At 36.3% G+C, this 20,302-nt stretch overlaps 1 protein-coding gene across 1 annotated transcript in view; it reads right to left on the minus strand.

The window, feature by feature from the left end:
• LRP1B (LDL receptor related protein 1B) overlaps positions 1-20,302 on the minus strand; it is a 374,764-nt gene that overhangs the window by 156,910 nt on the left and 197,552 nt on the right. Inside the window, exon 26 of the mRNA XM_077956546.1 lies at positions 864-980. Coding sequence (XP_077812672.1) covers positions 864-980 — 117 coding nt within the window. The remainder of the gene's footprint in view (positions 1-863; positions 981-20,302) is intronic.

Here is a 20,302-nt window from a genome sequence, read left to right on the forward strand (position 1 = left end):
GAAAACTAGCCAGGTGTGGTGGCATGCTTCCATAGTCGCAGCTGGAAGGCTGAGGTGGGAGGAACACCTGATCCTGGGAGATCAAGGCTACAGTAAGTCGTGATCATGCCACTGCTCTCCAGCCTGAGCAACAGAGTGAGACCTTGTCTCAAAAAATACATACGTATTTTTTGGTCTCAGTATTTAAGGTCTCAGTATATGTATTTCAGTATATATATATATATTCTGAAATAAATGCTACAATCTGGAGATACTGTCACAATTTTATATAACTGCCATACTCTTCAGAAAGTAAAATTTTGGGATAATTATTATTTTTAAATGTATTATATAAAAATGGAGAAGACAGATGGTAACAATAGTGTTATTCTATTTTCAGAGAAATGCATCCTGAATATATAAGGTGTTGACTACCCTAGAGAGAATAAGTGATATTTCACTGAAATATGCTCATGGGTGAATTTGTAGTGTAAAAGGATTTGAGACTGAAATGAAATGACTACCATTTGTTAAAGAATGAGATGTTTTACAGTGACTCCACATCATTCAGCTCATTGTGTGAACTTGCATCAACGGTTTCCTTCATTGCCTACTAAGGGTTTGCATTAAACCTCATGATAGTTTCCTACCAATTGTGAGAACTGTAACAAAATAACTCTCAGGATAAGTATTTCGATAATTCTACCATTTGAGATTCAGGTCAATGTAGTCTGAATATTCTCATCCAAATGTGAATATATGTATAAAAATGTGAGCCATAAGACAGATAGGTTCAAATTTATACCTTAACAGAATTAAAAATTGCCATCCTGCTTATGGAATGGGCTGTCAAGCTCATAACATTATTAGGAAGAGTTACTTACTACAGTTTTCTTCATCTGAGTTATCACTGCAGTCATTTTGGCTATCACACCGCCAGTGATCTGGAATACAGTTGTTGTTTTTACACTGGAATTCATGAGGTCCACAAGTCTTTTTATCTGTAATGGAAAGAACCAGAGTTTGCATTGTAGATTTCCATGAAGACATCCCTCGCAATGTCCTGACTGCCATGACAAGTCCATGGCATATAATGTTTCCTTAATTCAGTTACTAAGAAGCATCCTTAGGAAAAATTGAAGGCAAGTGCTAAGGAAAATCTATTTTTTGGTCTTGTTTTATGTTGTTATTGTTCATGCTTTCACTGTGAGCTAATTAGGAAGAAACCGATTGGACCATCCAAGCAAAGTCAACACAAATCAGTTTTCAAAAAATCAAAATTGGCCGGGCATGGTGGCTCATGCCTGTAATCCCAGCACTTTGGACAGTTGTCCTTTCATTTAGGACACATCCTCTCTTCTCCACCCTGTATTTCTGCTATAAAGCAACAAAATATATGGTTATTATTACAATTCTACGGTTGTCATCTTGTGTTTCTCCCTAAGGAGCTCTTATTCATAATCGATCTGTGATTAGCTGCTCTTTCTAAATCCTGGCCACTGCCCACTCACAAACTCATTGGTTATCATAATGTTTCATATGTGTATAGAGTTTGAATATTAATTATGGGCCATCTCACATGAACCTTTAAACAATTCCACTGAGTACCAGGAAAAGTATTAACTAGCCTTTCACTTTACAGATGGTGAAATAAAAACTTTTGGAAATTTAGGAACTTAATACATTTTCACTATCATTAAATGGCACAGCCAATATAAAAGAAGTGTGCTTCTACTCCTGATCTAGCGCTATTTACAACAAATGTAACTTACATGTATATCAGCTAGAATCAGAAAGCATGTAATAAGAATTTATTTAAAGTTTAAATCATATGTATTAAAACTATAATATTGAACTATTTATAGCTAAAACAGTGCTCCATCAAACCTTAATGTGCATACATATAAGTCATTTGGGAATTTTGCTATAATGGAAATTGAGATTCAGTAGGTCTGGGTTTCTAACGAGCTGGCTGGCAATAATATTGCCTTTTGTCTATGAAACACACTGAATAGCAAGATTCTGGAGTAACAAAATTATGAATTAAATAACATTAAAATGATAAAATTATAAGCCTCAATACACAATCTAGAACACATTTCCCTTTCATGTACTCAGATAAACTCCTTATCATCCATACTAGAGATGGACAGTGAAGTGCTTCCAGTCTCAGACTATTAAAACAAATCAGCTAAAGGAGTGGGTAAGTTATTGGTGGTGGTTCTTACGCTTTACTTTAAAATGCAACTTATAGAATTCAGACTCAAATACATTAAAAAAACAAAGTGATTCTTCCCATCCATGAGTAGGGATGTTCTTTTATTTGTTTGTGTCCTCTTTTACTTTGTTGACCAGTGGTTTGTAGTTTTCCTTGGATGGGATCTAATTAAACTAAAGAGGTTCTGCACAGAAAAAAATAAAATAAAATAAAATAACTACCATCAGAGCGAACACACAACCTACAGAATGGTAGAAAACTTTTGCAACCTACCCATCTGACAAAGGGCTAATATCCAGCATCTATAAATAACTTAAACAAATTTACAAGAAAATCAACCCCATCAAAAAGTGGGCAAAGGATATGAACACACTTCTCAAAAGAAGACATATATGCAGCCAACAGACACATGAAAAAATGCTCATCATCACTGGCCATCAGAGAAATGCAAATCAAAACCACCATGAGATACCATCTCACACCAGTTAGAATGGCAATCATTAAAAAGTCAGGAAACAACAGGTGCTGGAGAGGTTGTGGAGAAATAGGAACACTTTTACACTGTTGCTGGGACTGTAAACTAGTTCAACCATTGTGGAAGACAGTGTGTTGATTCCTCAAGGATCTAGAACTAGAAATACCAGTTGACCCAGTGATCCTATTACTGGGTATATACCCAAAGGATTATAAATCATGCTGCTATAAAGACACATGCACACGTAATGTTTATTGCGGCACTATCCACAATAGCAAAGACTTGGAACCAACCCATATGTCCATCAATGGTAGACTGGATTAAGAAAATGTGGCACATATACAACATGGAACACTATGTAGCCACAAAAAAGGACGACTTCATATCCTTTGTAGGGACATGGACAAAGCTGGAAACCATCATTCTGAGCAAACTATCACAAGGACAGAAAACCAAACACCGCATATTCTCACTCATAGGTGGGAATTGAACAATGAGAACACATGGACACGGGGCGGGGAACGTCACACACCAGGGCCTGTTGTGGGGTAGGGGGAAGGGGGAGGGATAGCATTAGGAGAAATACCTAATGTAAATGACGAGTTAATGGGTGCAGCACACCAACATGGCACATGTATACATATGGAACAAACTTGCACATTGTACACATGTACCTTAGAACTTGAAGTATAATAATAATAATAAAAAAAAAAGAAAGCAAAAGTGACTTAGGTATACTTACGAAAATTAAATACTGAACATCTATTAAGGATCCACCCTAACTCTTGACTAAGCATTTTCATACACAGGATCACATCTAATCCTCATAATATTTTTAAGAAGTATTATTATATGTATTTAAACATATGAGGAAAATAACTCTCAAAACACTTAATTTGTCCAATCTCACAAATATGTTAAATGGCAAAGGAGGAATTTATATCCAGCTCCAGCTTCAACAACATTTTATTAGAAAAATTCTTATGATAGATTTCAAATGCATTTTTCTACTTAAAAAAAAAAAAAGTGTTGTCTGAATTTCTCTTCTTCCGTTCCTTCCTGCCTGCTAATAATTATTCAGAATGTAACTTATGTCAGGTGCAATGTTTTCTGCCTTATATTATATCCACCTTGTCTGTGTTATATTTAACTTTAGGTTAAAAATTTGGCCTAAATTTCACGAAATTTCTAATGTAACATTCTACACACAATCAGGAAATATGTTAGACTGAATGACCACTGAAAATAGGTTTTGAACTGAACAATTTGGATGTCTATTTTATTTTCCAGTTAAAATAAACTCTGAAAATACTGCTCTATGTATAAATATTAGTCTTATTTACTCTTTGCATGTATTACTTGTACTATTTTTTTTTCTTTTTGGAGATGGAGTCTCACTCTATCCTGCAGGATGGAGTGCAGTGGCGTGATCTTGGCTCCCTGAACCTCCACTTCCCTGGTTCAAGTGATTCTCCTGCCTCAGCCTTCCGAGCAGCCAGGATGATACGTGCACACCACCATGTCTGGCTAATTTTTGTATTTTTAGTAGAGACTGGGTTTCGCCATGTAGGCCAGGCTGGTCGTGAACCTCTGACCTCAGGTGATCCGTCCGTCTCGGCTTCACAATGTGTTGGGATTACAGGTGCGAGTCACCACTCCCGGGCCGCTTGTACTATTTTTAAATAATGTCTTAAAATTTTAGAATATAAGAAAATAAGAAAGATCAGACTAGACCAGAAAAATAGCCCATGTAATCCAGTTTTATAACACTAATTCTCAGCATAACAATTCTCCTTGACTGCCAAAGGTTAGTATTTGGTACTGACAATCAATTTATTCCTAAATCCCTTTTGTATTTTTTTCTATATTTAAACATTTGTATCATAGTTTGTGTTTAAAAATATCTGCACCTATTTCTTGACAAAAACAAGTTAAGTTCATTGCTAAAATTTCCTTTTGGGGAGTGAAGACAGAGTAATGCAGGAAACATTAATTGCCTTATGTAAAGTTATACAAATTTTATGTTTCCAGGTTATTTAAGTTTTTTGATCCATGAAATTACTTGTAAAAATTCCAAATACAAACTACACAGCATTGTTCTGCATTTCAAACCTCCCTTGAGGTGTGTGTGTGTGCGCGCGCGCACAGAGACACACACAGAGACACATTTTAGAGAGGGGACTGTATGAGTAAGGCCTAAAACATCGGTTCTCAAATTGGTTATACATTAAAATCACTTGGGGAACTTTAAAATATCTCTTTGCCCAAACCATATCCCATATCAAATCAATATCTGGGGTATGATCCAGACATCAGTATTCATTAAAGCTAGTCTATGATTCCAATGAGAAACCAGAATTAAAAATCACTGGCTCAAAAAACTGATATAAAACAGAACATATATATTTCCACATTATATTACCTCCGGAGTTAATATAAAATGCTCACAATATATAATGTTTTACATTAGTTTATATTGTTAAATGAAATTCAAATATCTCATTACTCCCCTTTTTAAGTGTTGGAGAAAGTATGGAGTAAGTATGGAGAAAACAAATATAGTATGTAGAAACTTGTTTTCATTTTAAACATATTATCACATAATATATGTGATACTAGTAATAAATTTGATTCTCCCAGAAAGGTAAGATGAGAGACTTTCAAATAAGAGAATTATATGTAGTGTATAATGTAATACTATTGGTGTTTGCATACGGATGGGATATTTCTGAAAAGGGATTTAAAAATCTAGCACTAGGGATGCCTCTGGGAGCAAGACATGGAGAAGTGAAATAGAAAACAACAGTGGGAATGAAATTTAAATTTCTCTTTAGACCCAAATGAATCTACTAACTACTGCAAGTAATAAGTAAATTTAAGAAGGTAATAGAATGTACGATCAATATATAAATTTAATTGTATTTTTATATGTTAGCAATAAACAAAAATGAAACAAATTGACAATGGCATCAATGAAAAAACACATGCTTATGCATAAATCTAGCCAAATTTATGTATGATCTTTATACTGAAGACTACAAAACATTGCTGAGAAAAATTGAATAGTGCCTAAGAAATGCAGATACATATCATGTTTATGGATTAGAAAACTGAAAATTGTTTAAAATGTTCATTTTTTCCAAAGTTTTATGTATATATAATCATATATATATAAAATTACTTTAATCAATGTCAAATTACAGCAAGTTTTTTTTTGAAGAAATAGATAAGATTGTTTAGATTGATGTAGAATTACATGGAAAAGGCTGAGCATGGTGGTGGCTCACGCCTGTAATCCCAGCATTTTGGGAGGCCGAGGCTGGTGGATCACAAGGTCAGGAGTTCGAGATCAGCGTGGCCAACTGATTGAAATCCCGTCTCTACTAAAAAATATGAAAATTAGCTGGGTGTGGTGGCATGTGCCTGCAGTCCCAGCTACTTCGGAAGCTGAGGCAGGAGAATCACTTGAACTCGGGAGACAGAGGTTACAGTGAGCCATGCCGTGCCATTGCACTCCAGCCTAGGTGACAAGAGTGAGACTCTGTGTAAAAAACAAATAAACAAACAAACAAACAAGAAAAACATGGAAATGCAAAGGTTGTAGAATAATCAAACATTTCTTGGAAAAGAAAAATTAAGCTGGAGAATTTACAGTACTTGGTTGTAAGACTTACTATAAAGCTACAGTAATCAAAAGAATGTACTATTGGACAAAATGAATTAAAAAATTAGTAATGTCAATTGAGTTTTGATAAAGGCCTCTAGTCAATTTAATGAAGAAAGGCAAGTCTTTTAAAACAAATATTGCTAAAACAAGTGGTTATCTCTATAAAAAAGCATAAATCTCCATCCCCTGCCATACATAAAAAAAAATCTGAGAGTATAAACATAATGTAAAATTTCTAGAGTATAGGAAAATACTCTTATAATGTTGGAAAAGATAAGGGTTACTTGGAAAGGCATCAAAACAAAAAGCATTCACAGTAAAATAAAAAAAAAAATGACAAATTTAGACTTCAACACAATTAAAATGTTTTGGTCTTTAAAAGACACCATTAACCAACTGAAGAGATGAGGGACATATCATTAAATAATGAGACTTATCACATACATATCTTAGAAAGGACTTATACAGAATACATAAAAATTCTTATATTTGTATATAATATAAGCCTACCCACTTGCAGGCAAACACTTGAACAGAAACTTCCCCCCCCACACACAAAACATATTTGAGTAGCAAATAAAGATTCTCCAAATCATTAGTCATCGAGCTAATGCAAATGAAAACTACAATGAGATACCACTATATATTTACTGGAATTACTGAAATCAAAAAGGCCATATCTAATTTTTATGAGAATATGGAGGACCTAGACTCTCTTGCTGGTTTTCATAAAGGTAAACATATCTACCATGTGACTCAGCAGTTTTACCTGTAGGTATTCACCAAATAAAAATAAAAGTAAATATTTATAAAACTAATTTGTATAAGACATGTTATTGCTATAACCTTTCTGATTATGATAAGCAACCTTATCATCACTATTAACTACTAAATCATTCAAATTGGAATATATTCATAAAATTGAATATTACCCAAGAATAAAAAAACTAAATTCTTAACATACAATAAGTCAAAAATATTTTTGACAGCATTAAAAAATATTTGACAGCATTATGCAAATGAAAATGCCACAAGCAAAATAATGGATATCATATCTATGTATATAAAATCCAAATACAAACAAAACTAATCCATGGTGATAGAAGAATTAGTGGATGTGAAGAGGAGTGTTTGGGAAATTGATTGAAAAGAGCATCAGGGAAGTGTCTGCCTAGAAGAAAAGTTTCTGTATCTTCTTTTGGGTGTGTGTTACATATTGTATACAGTAGAAGAAAATCATCAAACTGAATAAGATCTGTGCATTTCATTTTGTTTTAATTAAAAATTACCTTGCTATTAGAATTGCAAGGAGTTTTAAAAATCCCAAATAATTATACCACGATAAAATATTATTCATGTAGTCCCTGAATACTTAGGTATTATCAGCATGGAAAGGTAGTATGAGTTACAGAGAATTGCCTGTAAAAACAAAACAAAACAAAAGCAAAAACAAACTTCCTTAGAGCCTCAGAATTTAAGCCCCAGAATTTAAATGCTTTATATTAATTAACTATAAGCAATAGAAAAAAGAAAAAGTACATATATTTTTTTCAAGAGATTTATTTATTTGACATTTGAGGCTACCATGTTTGTATTCTGTTTCATAATTAAAATGAAACAGAATTATTCTATTTATGCTCATCAATCATGTAAGTTTTAAGGTATTCTCAAAATTTTGCACGTATTCTAAAGTAATAGAAAACATACCATGGCTGGAGTAAGACTGTCTGGATTTAAGTTGCTACTTCCCTGTTTCATCATGTAGCATTGAACAAATGATCGAACTGTGCTGAGATTCAGTCTCAATGATAATAAAAGAGGAATATGAATATCCTACACATGTGAAAGGAAAATAAATCTCAGGACCCTAAAATCACTAAGACAAGGGAAAAGTCAAGCTGAGAATCACATCAGGCAAACCTGCCTTTCATTTCATTCTTAAATAAGATAGCTACAAGGATGTTTTTTAAGCTACATACCTCCCTCACAACTTTCTCACCTCAAGATATTTACTCTAAAACAGTTCCGTTGAATTTCACCCTGGCTGTCTAAACTGTGTGTTTATCTTCACAGGTGCGGAGACAGAAGATCATCCCTCTGTTCACCTGAGACAAATGCATACCCGATTGCTTCCTCTGCCCTGTTGTTTATGTAAAAATGCAGGTTCAATGAGCCAGATGAAGTTGTGTGATCAGTGCAGGGATTCAAAAGAATGCAATCTTTTTTTGTTTGTTTTTGGAGACGGGATCTTGTTCTGTCACCCAGGCTGGAGTGCAGTGACACAATCTCAGCCCACTGCAACCTCTACCTCCTGAGTTCAAGTGATTCTCCTGTCTCAGCCTCCTGAGTAGCTGGGACTACAGGTGTGTGCTACCACACCGGGCTAATTTTTGTACTTTTAGTAGAGACCAGTGCTTTCCTATATATCCTAACTATAATACATGTGATTCAGTTTATAGGATATAAATTGTCTAAAATTGCATCTTCTTTAGGAGTGCCCAAGGTTTTATTTTAATCTGTCAATTTCAGGATGTTTTCATGCTTTCATGTTTTCTGTACCACTTTTTTTTCTCCTGAAAACATTCTAAATAAACATTCATCACAATTTTTTCCACTAATATCTAACAATTAAAACGTTAGATATAGGCCTTTCGTATATAACTTTTTTTTTTTTTTTTTTTTTTCCAGAGACAGTATTTTGCTCTGTCACCTAGTCTGGAGTGCAGTGGTGCAACCATAGCTCACTGCAACCTCGACCTCCTGGACTCAAGTGATCCTACCATCTCAGCTTCCCAAGTAGCCTGGACTACAGGCACACATCACCAAGCCTGGCTAATTTTTCTTTTATTTTTTTGTAGAGACAGAGTGTAAGTTTCCCACGCTACATTGGTTTCTTTTTTGTTAGCTTTGTGGCAGAGGTCAAAATAAATGTATTATATTACTGGGGAAAACCACCAATTATTCAATGAATATGTGAAATAAAGCCTGTTGTGTATATATGTAACTTTTTTGTATAGTAAATATGTAGCAAACTAATAAATCAGTAGCTACCTAAACAAATTGAAATTATATACTGTTTCACGATTAATGTTTGTTTCGAAAGTGAAATACCACTTGTAAATCAGCCATGTGTTTTATTCAACTGACCAGAAAAATCGTTTTGTTACTTTTTTTTTAAGTTTGCTATTAGTTTGAAAATATCATATATAAAACCATTTTAGAGTGAAGTTAGGAAGAGGACTTTAATTTGGGGTTTAAGAGATTAGAAATATGATGTTTGGTCCTTCTTGCTACTGCTCTTTTGTAGTTAAGATTTTTCATCTTCTATTTCAGGAAACATGATGATTACAAATAGTTGGGTAACAGGTAATAATTTTGGTTACCAATAATAAATAAATAAATATAGTAATGGAAATACTGAGGTGAAAAGAACTGTGGGAACAATGAAGTTAAGCTTCAATCACGGCAGCTCCTTGTTTCTTTGATATCCAGATTATAACGTTATGAAGTCAGAAGGATGTAGTTAGAACTGGCAAACTTTTATAGAAGACCTCATCTTCTCTGGGGAGACAGGTTAACTATCTCTTAACTATCAAAGCATGACCTTTTATAGAGAAGTCATTATTTTCTCTTTCTAAATCAACTTTATACAATTCTGTTCTCTTATTCTAAACACTCCTCAACATCTCTTTTTACATTATAAGGAAACAAATAACCATATATGCTGTCTTGCAAATGTACTAAATCTCCTTGACTGATTACAGGTTCACCCAAAGTGGTGGCAGACGTGAGGAGAACATACTCTCTGCCTCCTTTTCTGTAGCCTGTAGGGTTTACCGGCACAATTTTTTTTTTTTTTTTTTTTTTTTGGTGGATATGTACTTAGTAAATATATACCATTCTTATTGTTTTAATCAGCTTTCATTTTTGTTTTATTTTTTGAAACTACTGTTCTCATACCTGGTGAAGCTGTTAATTCTGGATTCCTACTTCCACTACCACAAGGGAGGACAGCCTGACCTAGTGTGGCCTACTGCCTACTGCCCTAGAGCACAGTTGGTCCAGGGTAATTTCCTGCTTAAATGTGATCGATCATTATGATTTTACATTAGAGAGGCATCAAGGAGGCAGTACAGGGACTGTATGGTGGCCTGGTGATATCCTCAGGAACTGACATTTCTATCTTTCTACTCCACCATCCATGACTGCTAGAACTCAAGACATAACCTTCCAGGCCAGAGGAAAAGGGACAGAAGGGCAAAGGAAGAAGCCCTTCCATGTTGAGAAAACTACCCTTGAACCATTTTCTTGGAAGTCCCACATAACTCTCTGTTTCTATCTCAATGCTCAGAACTTAGTCACATGACAACACAAGGGAAGCTGGAAAATGTGATAACTTCTAGATAGCAATATGTCAAGCTAAGAGGTAAAGTTCTGTGTCTAAGGAGAACGCAAAAGTAAAATGGTATAGAAACAGGCAATTAGAAGTTTCTGTCGATAACCTAGGAAGGTCAATGAAAGTTGTTTGAGGTCATTCCTATAGATTTTGGAAGAGATTATTTTTTTCCCATTGAGATTGTAAGGATCATAACCTCACATTTCTAGGGGTCATTTTAAGAACTAGTGGCCCAGAAGACACCAATAGAGTAATGACATATATATAAAGGGAGAACAAAATGAGATTGCTATTTAATGACTATATGTGAATACTTGGATCCAAATTCTGCCCCACATCTACTCTATCCACTCCTTGTAACCAAGACTGAAATTCCATTTTACCACTAGTTTGTGTTGTGTTTCTGTAATTTGCAGACAAATTCTGACTAATGGGAACACCTTGCTATTTCTGTTGCTTAAAATATTATAGACTCCTAATAGTAATGTTGTTATCTGTATGTGCTGACTTACATAATTCCCAGGCTATCTCATTGGTTTATAATTACGGGAGTAATGCAGTCGTTTATTGCCAGAAGAGTCGGAATCAATTTTATTTTAAAAAGGGATTCTCAAATCCATGCTTCCACAGGAGCTGGTACAGCCACCTTTGATTTAGCATAGTCTCTACATGACATATGCTATTACAGCATCTAGTGATACTGATTATCTGGAAAGTTGCAGGTCACCCTACTTTGTAAAGTCTTTGGTGAATCTGCAAATTAATTTCATGTTACTTCTCATCCATCAGGGTAATATTCCTCAATGAGTGCTTACATGGGCAACCTGTTCTTCTAGGGAAAGTGGACAGGCTATGTGGACGCACCAGCAGTTAGGAATAACAATGCCAGCCGCAGCTTATCCCACTGAGATCCAACCATTTCCATTTTGTTTCTGAATTGTTATTCTTCAAAACTTTTATGTTATTCTTCCAGATAGAGAAGGGAAAGGCTTATAAAGCAAAACAAATTGCCAATGACATATTTTCTTGATAAAGAGGTGAATCTATAATAAGCTAGCTCTGTAGAGACTCCAATAATGTCATTTTTAAAATTGCATGTCAATGCAATGTAATATTCAGTGGAAATTTTTTGAATTCACATTATGCAGTTTTAGCAAGTGTCATATTACATTCTGTAATGCCATCTATCGCACTTGACAAGAATTTGTGATTTTTTTTCTTATTTAGAAATTTGTGTTGTAAGTTTATGGTTATGAAGTGAGTCAGGGGAAGGGGAAAGTAGTTACACTCTCATCTTTTGCCAATATACTCTAGGTCATCTTCAAAACCCCTGCTATTCCATTCATCACTCTCTTTTCATCAGCCTGTAGTCTTGGCAAATTGCACAGTAATGTTGTACAAACAAATTTGCATTTGTATACCACAAGTACAGAGGCATAACATAAATCTCAATAACACAGAGGGATAGATAGGTCTTCAGAGTCACCCTTGAGCCCCTGTTACAGATTCTGGTAGAATATTCTAGCAGTTCCACTTAAGCTCCTTTAACCATCTGAGATACAAACAAAATAAGCCTCTTTTATTTTTCCTACTATTTATTCTGTTTTATTTTAAAAGCAAAGTAAATACATTAAACGGTGAATCTACTAAAATATCTTAAAATAGATAGTTGATTATATTTGTCTAGCTTGTCTGATCCTGTTGATCAGAAGCACCATACAATTGCTCAATTCACTTTATATTTTTGGATGGACAGATTCAGACTTTGATTTTCCAGGAGGCAGTGAAGCAAGGTAGAAAGAGCCCAAAAGTTAAAGGAGGAACTTGATTTGAATCCTAGTTCTGACTCAAATTAGCATATAACATAGGGCTATTATTTATCTTCTTTGTGCCTCAGTTTACTCTACTAAAAACTGAAGGGAAATACATGCAGCATTAATTTAATATCTGGTAAAACAAATAGTAACTAATAAGAGTTAAGTAATAGTAAACACTATTTAATAGCTAGTTAATAAATGGTATCTGAACAATTAAAAGATGTGAATTGTACTGTCAACTTTATCATCAAGTCGTGTTAATTTAGGAGGAAGAACCTAGGTATTTATTTTATTATTTTTCACTTCAATAGTTTTTGGGGGAACTGGTGGTGTTCGGTTACATGAGTTAAGTTCTTTAGTGGTGATAGGTTCTGAGATTTTGGTTGTCAGCACTGATTTACGTCCTTTACATTGACCACCTCATTGTTTTAAGTGAATAGATAACACTACAACTTTGTAAAGCATCCCATTCATTTTACAATCAAATAACAAGTATTGGTGACTTGCTCAACGTCACAAGAGTATTCGAAACATAAAAGACACTGAAATGCTGTGGGGTACCAGATGCCCGATCTGAAAAATGTGGAAGGTTAGAAGACTTCTAGAGTGCTTTAAACAAATATATGATTTGATTTTATTATCTGCATTTAATTATCAAGTCTATAAAATTTCTTTTTTAACGTTTTTTCTAATCTATATTTGTAAGTTCCAGGGTACACGTGCAGGATGTGCAGGTCTGTTACACAGGTACATGTATGTGTGCCACTGTGGTTTGCTGCACCTACCAACCCATCACCTAGGTATTAAGCCCAGCATGCATTAACTATTTTTCCTAATGCTCCAATGCTCTCTGACCCCACTCCCCAGCCCCCAACAGGCTCCAGTGTGTGTTGTTCCCCTGCCTGTGTCCATGTGTTCATTTTACTTTGAATTAGACCTGTATTCCTTGGAAAGTCGCACTTATTTCCATTACATAAGTAACATATACTTTTTGGGAAATTTAACATGATGTAATATAGAAAAGTAGAAACAAATTGCCCATAGCCATACAACACAGGAACAAGCTCCATGACATGTTTCTGACTATAAATAAATTTTTATATCTTGTACATTTCACTAAAAATTATATTTTCTAGGTTATTAAAAATCCTGACAAGTGTCATTTCTATGGCTGTATAATATTTATCTTGTAGATACACCTTAAATAGTTATCTACAGTTTGTGATTTATGGGTTTGTGTTATTTTTTTCCAATTTGAATAAGAAAGATAATTAATATTTGAAATAAAATACTTTTTATCAACAGTTAACAATGTGGATACCTGCTTCAAAAGACCATTCTTTAGGGACATTCACCACATTTTTGTATTTGATAATATTTATATATTTATCTTGTTCTGTATACATTCTTTTTCTTAAAATTTAATTTGCGTTACTGAAATTTATTTTGATTTTTTTTTGTTACATATGTATACTTGTGCCATGTTGGTGTGCTGCACCCATCAACTCGTCATTTACATCAGGTATAACTCCCAATGCAATCCCTTCCCCCACCCCCCTTCCCCATGATAGGCCCTGGTGTGTGATGTTCCCCTTCCTGAGTCCAAGTGATCTCATTGTTCAGTTCCCACCTATGAGTGAGAACATGCAGTGTTTGGTTTTCTGTTCTTGCGATAGTTTGCTGAGAATGATGGTTTCCAGCTGCATCTATGTCCCTACAAAGGACACAAACTCATCGTTTTTATGGCTGCATAGTATTCCATGGTGTATATGTGCCACATTTTCTTAATCCAGTCTGTCACTGATGGACATTTGGGTTGATTCCAAGTCTTTGCTATTGTGAATAGTGCCGCAATAAACATACGTGTGCATGTGTCTTTATAGCAGCATGATTTATAATCCTTTGGGTATATACCCAGTAATGGGATGGCTGGGTCATATGGTACTTCTAGTTCTAGATCCTTGAGGAATCGCCATACTGTTTCTTATACTGGTTGAACTAGTTTACAATCCCACCAACAGTGTAAAAGTGTTCCTATTTCTCCACATCCTCTCCAGCACCTGTTGTTTCCTGACTTTTTAATGATTGCCATTCTAACTAGTGTGAGATGGTATCTCATGGTGGTTTTGATTTGCATTTCTCTGATGGCCAGTGATGATGAGCATTTTTTCATGTGTCTGTTAGCTGTAAGAATGTCTTCTTTTGAGAAATGTCTGTTCATATCCTTTGCCCACTTTTTGATAGGGTTGTTTGATTTTTTCTTGTAAATTTGTTTGAGTTCTTTGTAGGTTCTGGATATTAGCCCTTTGTCAGATGAGTAGATTGCAAAAATTTTCTCCCATTCTGTAGGTTACCTGTTCACTCTGATGGTAGTTTCTTTTGCTGTGCAGAAGCTCTTTAGTTTAATTAGATCCCATTTGTCAATTTTCGCTTTTGTTGCCGTTGCTTTTGGTGTTTTAGACATGAAGTCCTTACCCATTCCTATGTCCTGAATGGTATTTCCTAGGTTTTCTTCTAGGGTTTTTATGGTATTCGGTCTAACATTTAAGTCTCTAATCCATGTTGAATTAATTTTCATATAAGGAGTAAGGAAAGGATCCAGTTTCAGCTTTCTACTTATGGCTAGCCAATTTTCCCAGCACCATTTATTAAATAGGGAATCCTTTCCCCATTTCTTGTTTCTCTCAGGTTTGTCAAAGATCAGATAGCTGTAGATGTGTGGTATTATTTCTGAAGACTCTGTTCTGTTACATTGGTCTATATCTCTGTTTTGGTACCAGTACCATGCTGTTTTGGTTACTGTAGACTTGTAGTATAGTTTGAAGTCAGGTAGCGTGATGCCTCCAGCTTTGTTCTTTTGATTTAGGATTGTCTTGGCAGTGTGGGCTCTTTTTTGGTTTCATATGAACTTTAAAGCAGTTTTTTCCAATTCTGTGAAGAAACTCATTGGTACCTTGATGGGGATGGCATTGAATCTATAAATTACCTTGAACAGTATGGCCATTTTCACAATATTGATTCTTCATATCCATGAGCATGGTATGTTCTTCCATTTGTTTGTGTCCTCTTTTATTTCACTGAGCAGTGGTTTGTAGTTCTCCTTGAAGAGGTCCTTTACATCCCTTGTAAGTTGGATTCCTAGGTATTTGATTCTCTTTGAAGCAATTGTGAATGGAAGTTGATTCCTGATTTGGCTCTCTGTTTGTCTGTTACTGGTGTATAAGAATGCTTGTGATTTTTGCACATTAATTTTGTATCCTGAGACTTTGCTGAAGTTGCTTATCAGCTTAAGGAGATTTTGGGCTGAGACAATGGGGTTTTCTAAATATACAATCGTGTCATCTGCAAACAGGGACAATTTGACTTCTTCTTTTCCTAACTGAATACCCTTGATTTCTTTCTCTTGCCTGATTGCCCTAGCCAGAACTTCCAACACTATGTTGAATAGGAGTGGTGAGAGAGGGCATCCCTGTCTTGTGCCAGTTTTCAAAGGGAATGCTTCTAGTTTTTGCCCATTCAGTATGATATTGGCCATGGGCTTGTCATAAATAGCTCTTATTATTTTGAGATATGTTCCATCAATACCGAATTTATTGAGCGTTTTTAGCATGAAGGGCTGTTGAATTTTGTCAAAGGCCTTTTCTGCATCTATTGAGATAATCATGTGGTTTTTGTCTTTGGTTCTGTTTATATGCTGGATTATGTTTATTGATTTGCGTATGTTGAACCAGCCTTGCATCTCAGGGAGGAAGCCCACTTGATCACGGCAGATAAGCTTTTTGATGTGCTGCTTGATCCAGTTTGCCAGTATTTTTTTGAGGATTTTTGCATCAATGTTCATCAGGGATATTGGTCTAAAATTATCTTTTTTTGTTGTGTCTCTGCCAGGCTTTGGTATCAGGATGATGTTGGCCTCATAAAATGAGTTAGGGAGGATTCCCTCTTTTTCTATTCATTGGAATAGTTTCAGAAGGAATGGTACCAGCTCCTCCTTGTACCTCTGGTAGAATTCAGCTGTGAATCCATCTGGTCCTGGACTTTTTTTGGTTGGTAGGCTATTAATTATTGCCTCAATTTCAGAGCCTGCTATTGGTCTATCCAGGAATTCAGCTTCTTCCTGTTTTAGTCTTGGGAGAGTGTAAGTGTCCAGGAAATTATCCATTTCTTCTAGATTTTCCAGTTTATTTGCGTAGAGGTGTTTATAGTATTCTCTGATGGTAGTTTGTATTTCTGTGGGGTCGGTGGTGATATCCCCTTTATCATGTTTTATTGCATCTATTTGATTCTTCTTTCTTTTCTTGTTTATTAGTCTTGCTAGCAGTCTATCAATTTTGTTGATCTTTTCAAAAAACCAACTCCTGGATTCATTGATTTTTTGGAGGGTTTTTTGTGTCTCTATCTCCTTCAGTTCTGCTCTGATCTTAGTTATTTCTTGCCTTCTGCTAGCTTTTGAATCTGTTTGCTCTTGCTTCTCTAGTTCTTTTAATTGTGATGTTAGAGTGTCAATTTTAGATCTTTCCTGCTTTCTCTTGTGGGCATTTAGTGCTATAAATTTCCCTCTACACACTGCTTTAAATGTGTCCCAGAGATTCTGGTATGTTGTATCTTTGTTCTCATTGGTTTCAAAGAATATCTTTATTTCTGCCTTCATTTCGTTATGTACCCAGTAGTCATTCAGGAGCAGGTTGTTCAATTTCCATGTAGTTGAGCGGTTTTGATTGAGTTTCTTAGTCCTGAGTTCTAGTTTGATCGCACTGTGATCTTAGAGACAGTTTGTTATAATTTCTGTTCTTGTACATTTGCTGAGGAGTGCTTTACTTCCAATTATGTGGTCAATTTTGGAATAAGTGTGATGTGGTGCTGAGAAGAATGTATATTCTGTTGATTTTGGGGTGGAGAGTTCTGTAGATGTCTATTAGGTCTGCTTGCTGCAGAGATGAGTTCAATTCCTGCATATCCTTGTTAACTTTATGTCTCGTTGATCTGTCTAATGTTGACAGTGGGGTGTTGAAGTCTCCCATTATTATTGTATTGGAGTCTAAGTCTCTTTGTAAGTCTCTAAGGACTTGCTTTATGATTCTGGGTGCTCCTGTATTGGGTGCATATATATTTAGGATAGTTACCTCTTCCTGTTGAATTGATCCCTTTACCATTATATAACGGCCTTCTTTGTCTCTTTTGATCTTTGATGGTTTAAAGTCTGTTTTATCAGAGACTAGTATTGCAACTCCTGCTTTTTTTTTGTTGTTGTTCTCCATTTGCTTGGTAGATCTTCCTCCATCCCTTTATTTTGAGCCTATGTATGTCTCTGCATGTGAGATGGGTCTCCTGAATACAGCAGACTGATGGGTCTTGACTCTTTATCCAGTTTGCCAGTCTGTGTCTTTTAATTGGACCATTTAGTCCATTTACATTTAAGGTTAATATTGTTATGTGTGAACTTGATCCTGCCATTATGATATTAACTGGTTATATTGCTCATTAGTTGATGCAATTTCTTCCTATCCTCAATGGTCTTTACATTTTGGCATATTTTTGCAATGGCTGGTACCGGTTGTTCCTTTCCATGTTTAGTGCTTCCTTCAGGGTCTCTTGTAAGGCAGGCCTGGTGGTGACAAAATCTCTAAGCATTTGCTTATCTGTAAGGGATTTTATTTCTCCCTCACTTATGAAACTTAATTTGGCTCTCCACATTTGCTTGTCTGTAGAGGATTCTATTTCTCCTTCACTTATGAAGTTTAGTTTGGCTGGATATGAAATTCTGGGTTTAAAATTCTTTTCTTTAAGAATGTTGAATATTGGCCCCCACTCTCTTCTGGCTTGGAGAGTTTCTGACGAGAGATCTGCTGTTAGTCTGATGGGCTTCCCTTTGTGGGTAACCCGACCTTTCTCTCTGGCTGCCCTTAAGATTTTTTCCTTCATTTCAACTTTGGTGAATCTGGCAATTATGTGTCTTGGAGTTGCTCTTCTTGAGGTGTATCCTTGTGGCGTTCTCTGTATTTCCTGGATTTGAATGTTGGCCTGCCCTACTAGGTTGGGGAAGTTCTCCTGGATGATATCCTGAAGAGTGTTTTCCAACTTGGTTCCATTTTCCCCCTCACTTTCAGGCACCCCAATCAGACGTAGATTTGGTCTTTTTACATAATCCCATACTTCTTTCAGGCTTTGTTCACTTCTTTTTCTTCTTTTTTCTTTAGATTTCTCTTCTTAATTTCTTTTTCTTCTTTTTTCTTTAGATTTCTCTTCTCGCTTCATTTCATTCATTTGATCCTCAATCGCTTCCACTCTTTTTTCAAGATTTTTAGTTTCTTTGCGCTGGGTACATAACTCCTCCTTTAGCTCTGAGAAGTTTGATGGACTGAAGCCTTCTTCTCTCATCTCATCAAAGTCATTCTCCATCCAGTTTTGATCCGTAGCTGGCGATGAGCTGCGTTCCTTTGGAGGGGGAGAGGCTTTCTTATTTTTTGAATTTCCAGCTTTTCTGCCCTGCTTTTTCCCCATCTTTGTGGTTTTATCTGCCTCTGGTCTTTGATGATGGTGACGTACTGATGGGGTTTTGGTGTGGGTGTTCTTCCTGTTTGTTAGTTTTCCTTCTAAGAGTCAGGACCCTCAGCTGTAGGTCTGTTGGAGATTGCCTGAGGTCCACTCCAGACCCTGTTTTCCTGAGTGTCAGCAGCAGAGGCTGCAGAAGATAGAATATTGCTGAACAGCAAGTGTACCAGTCTGACTCTTGCTTTGGAAGCTTCCTCTCAGGGATGTACTCCAACATGTGAGGTGTGGGGTGTCGGTCTGCCCCTAGTGGGCGATGTCTCCCAGTTCGTCTACTCAGAGGTCAGGGACCCACTTGAGTAGGCAGTCTGTCCGTTCTCAGATCTCAACCTCCATGTTGGGAGATCCACTGCTCTCTTCAAAGCTGTCAGACAGAGTCCTTTGCGTCTGCAGAGGTTTCTGCTGCTTTTTTTTTTGCTGTTGTTGTTTAGCTATGCCCTGTCCCCAGAGGTGGAGTCTACAGAGACAGGCAGACCTCCTTGAGCTGCTGTGAGCTCCACCCAGTTCAAGCTTCCCAGTGGCTTTGTTTATCTACTTAAGCCTCAGCAATGGCGGGCGCCCCTCCCCCAGCCTCGCTGCTGCCTTGCCGTTAGATCGCAGACTGCTGTGCTAGCAAGGAGGGAGGCTCCGAGGGCATGAGACCCTCCCGGCCAGGTGTGGGATATAATCTCCTGGTGTGCCCGTTTGCTACGACCCTTGGTAAAGCGCAGTATTGGGGTGGGAGATACCCGATTTTCCAGGTGTTGTGTTTCTCAGTTCCCCTGGCTAGGAAAAGGGATTCCCTTCCCCCTTACGCTTCCCTTCCCCCTTACGCTTCCCAGGTGAGGCGATGCCTCGCCCTGCTTCAGACTCGCTGGTCGGGCTGCAGCAGCTGACCAGCACCGATTGTTCAGCACTCCCTAGTGAGATGAACCCAGTACCTCAGTTGAAAATGCAGTAATCACATGTCTTCTGTGTCACTCGCTCTGGGAGCTGGAGACTGGAGCTGTTCCTATTCATGTTCTGTATGCATTCTAATGATGCTTGCATAGGTGCTAAAATTCTTAGGTGCAATGTAATGTATTTGTTTTTTACTTAGCAAAGATAAATATTCTTTCTGATTGACATCATTGAAATTTTTCTCATGTAAGATGAATCTTTAAACTTATCATTCATGTTTATTTGGAGTTTATAATCATATCAATCAATAATTATAAACATG

Source organism: Macaca mulatta, chromosome 12, assembly GCF_049350105.2.
Source record: "Macaca mulatta isolate MMU2019108-1 chromosome 12, T2T-MMU8v2.0, whole genome shotgun sequence".
Taxonomy (NCBI): Eukaryota; Metazoa; Chordata; class Mammalia; order Primates; family Cercopithecidae; genus Macaca; species Macaca mulatta.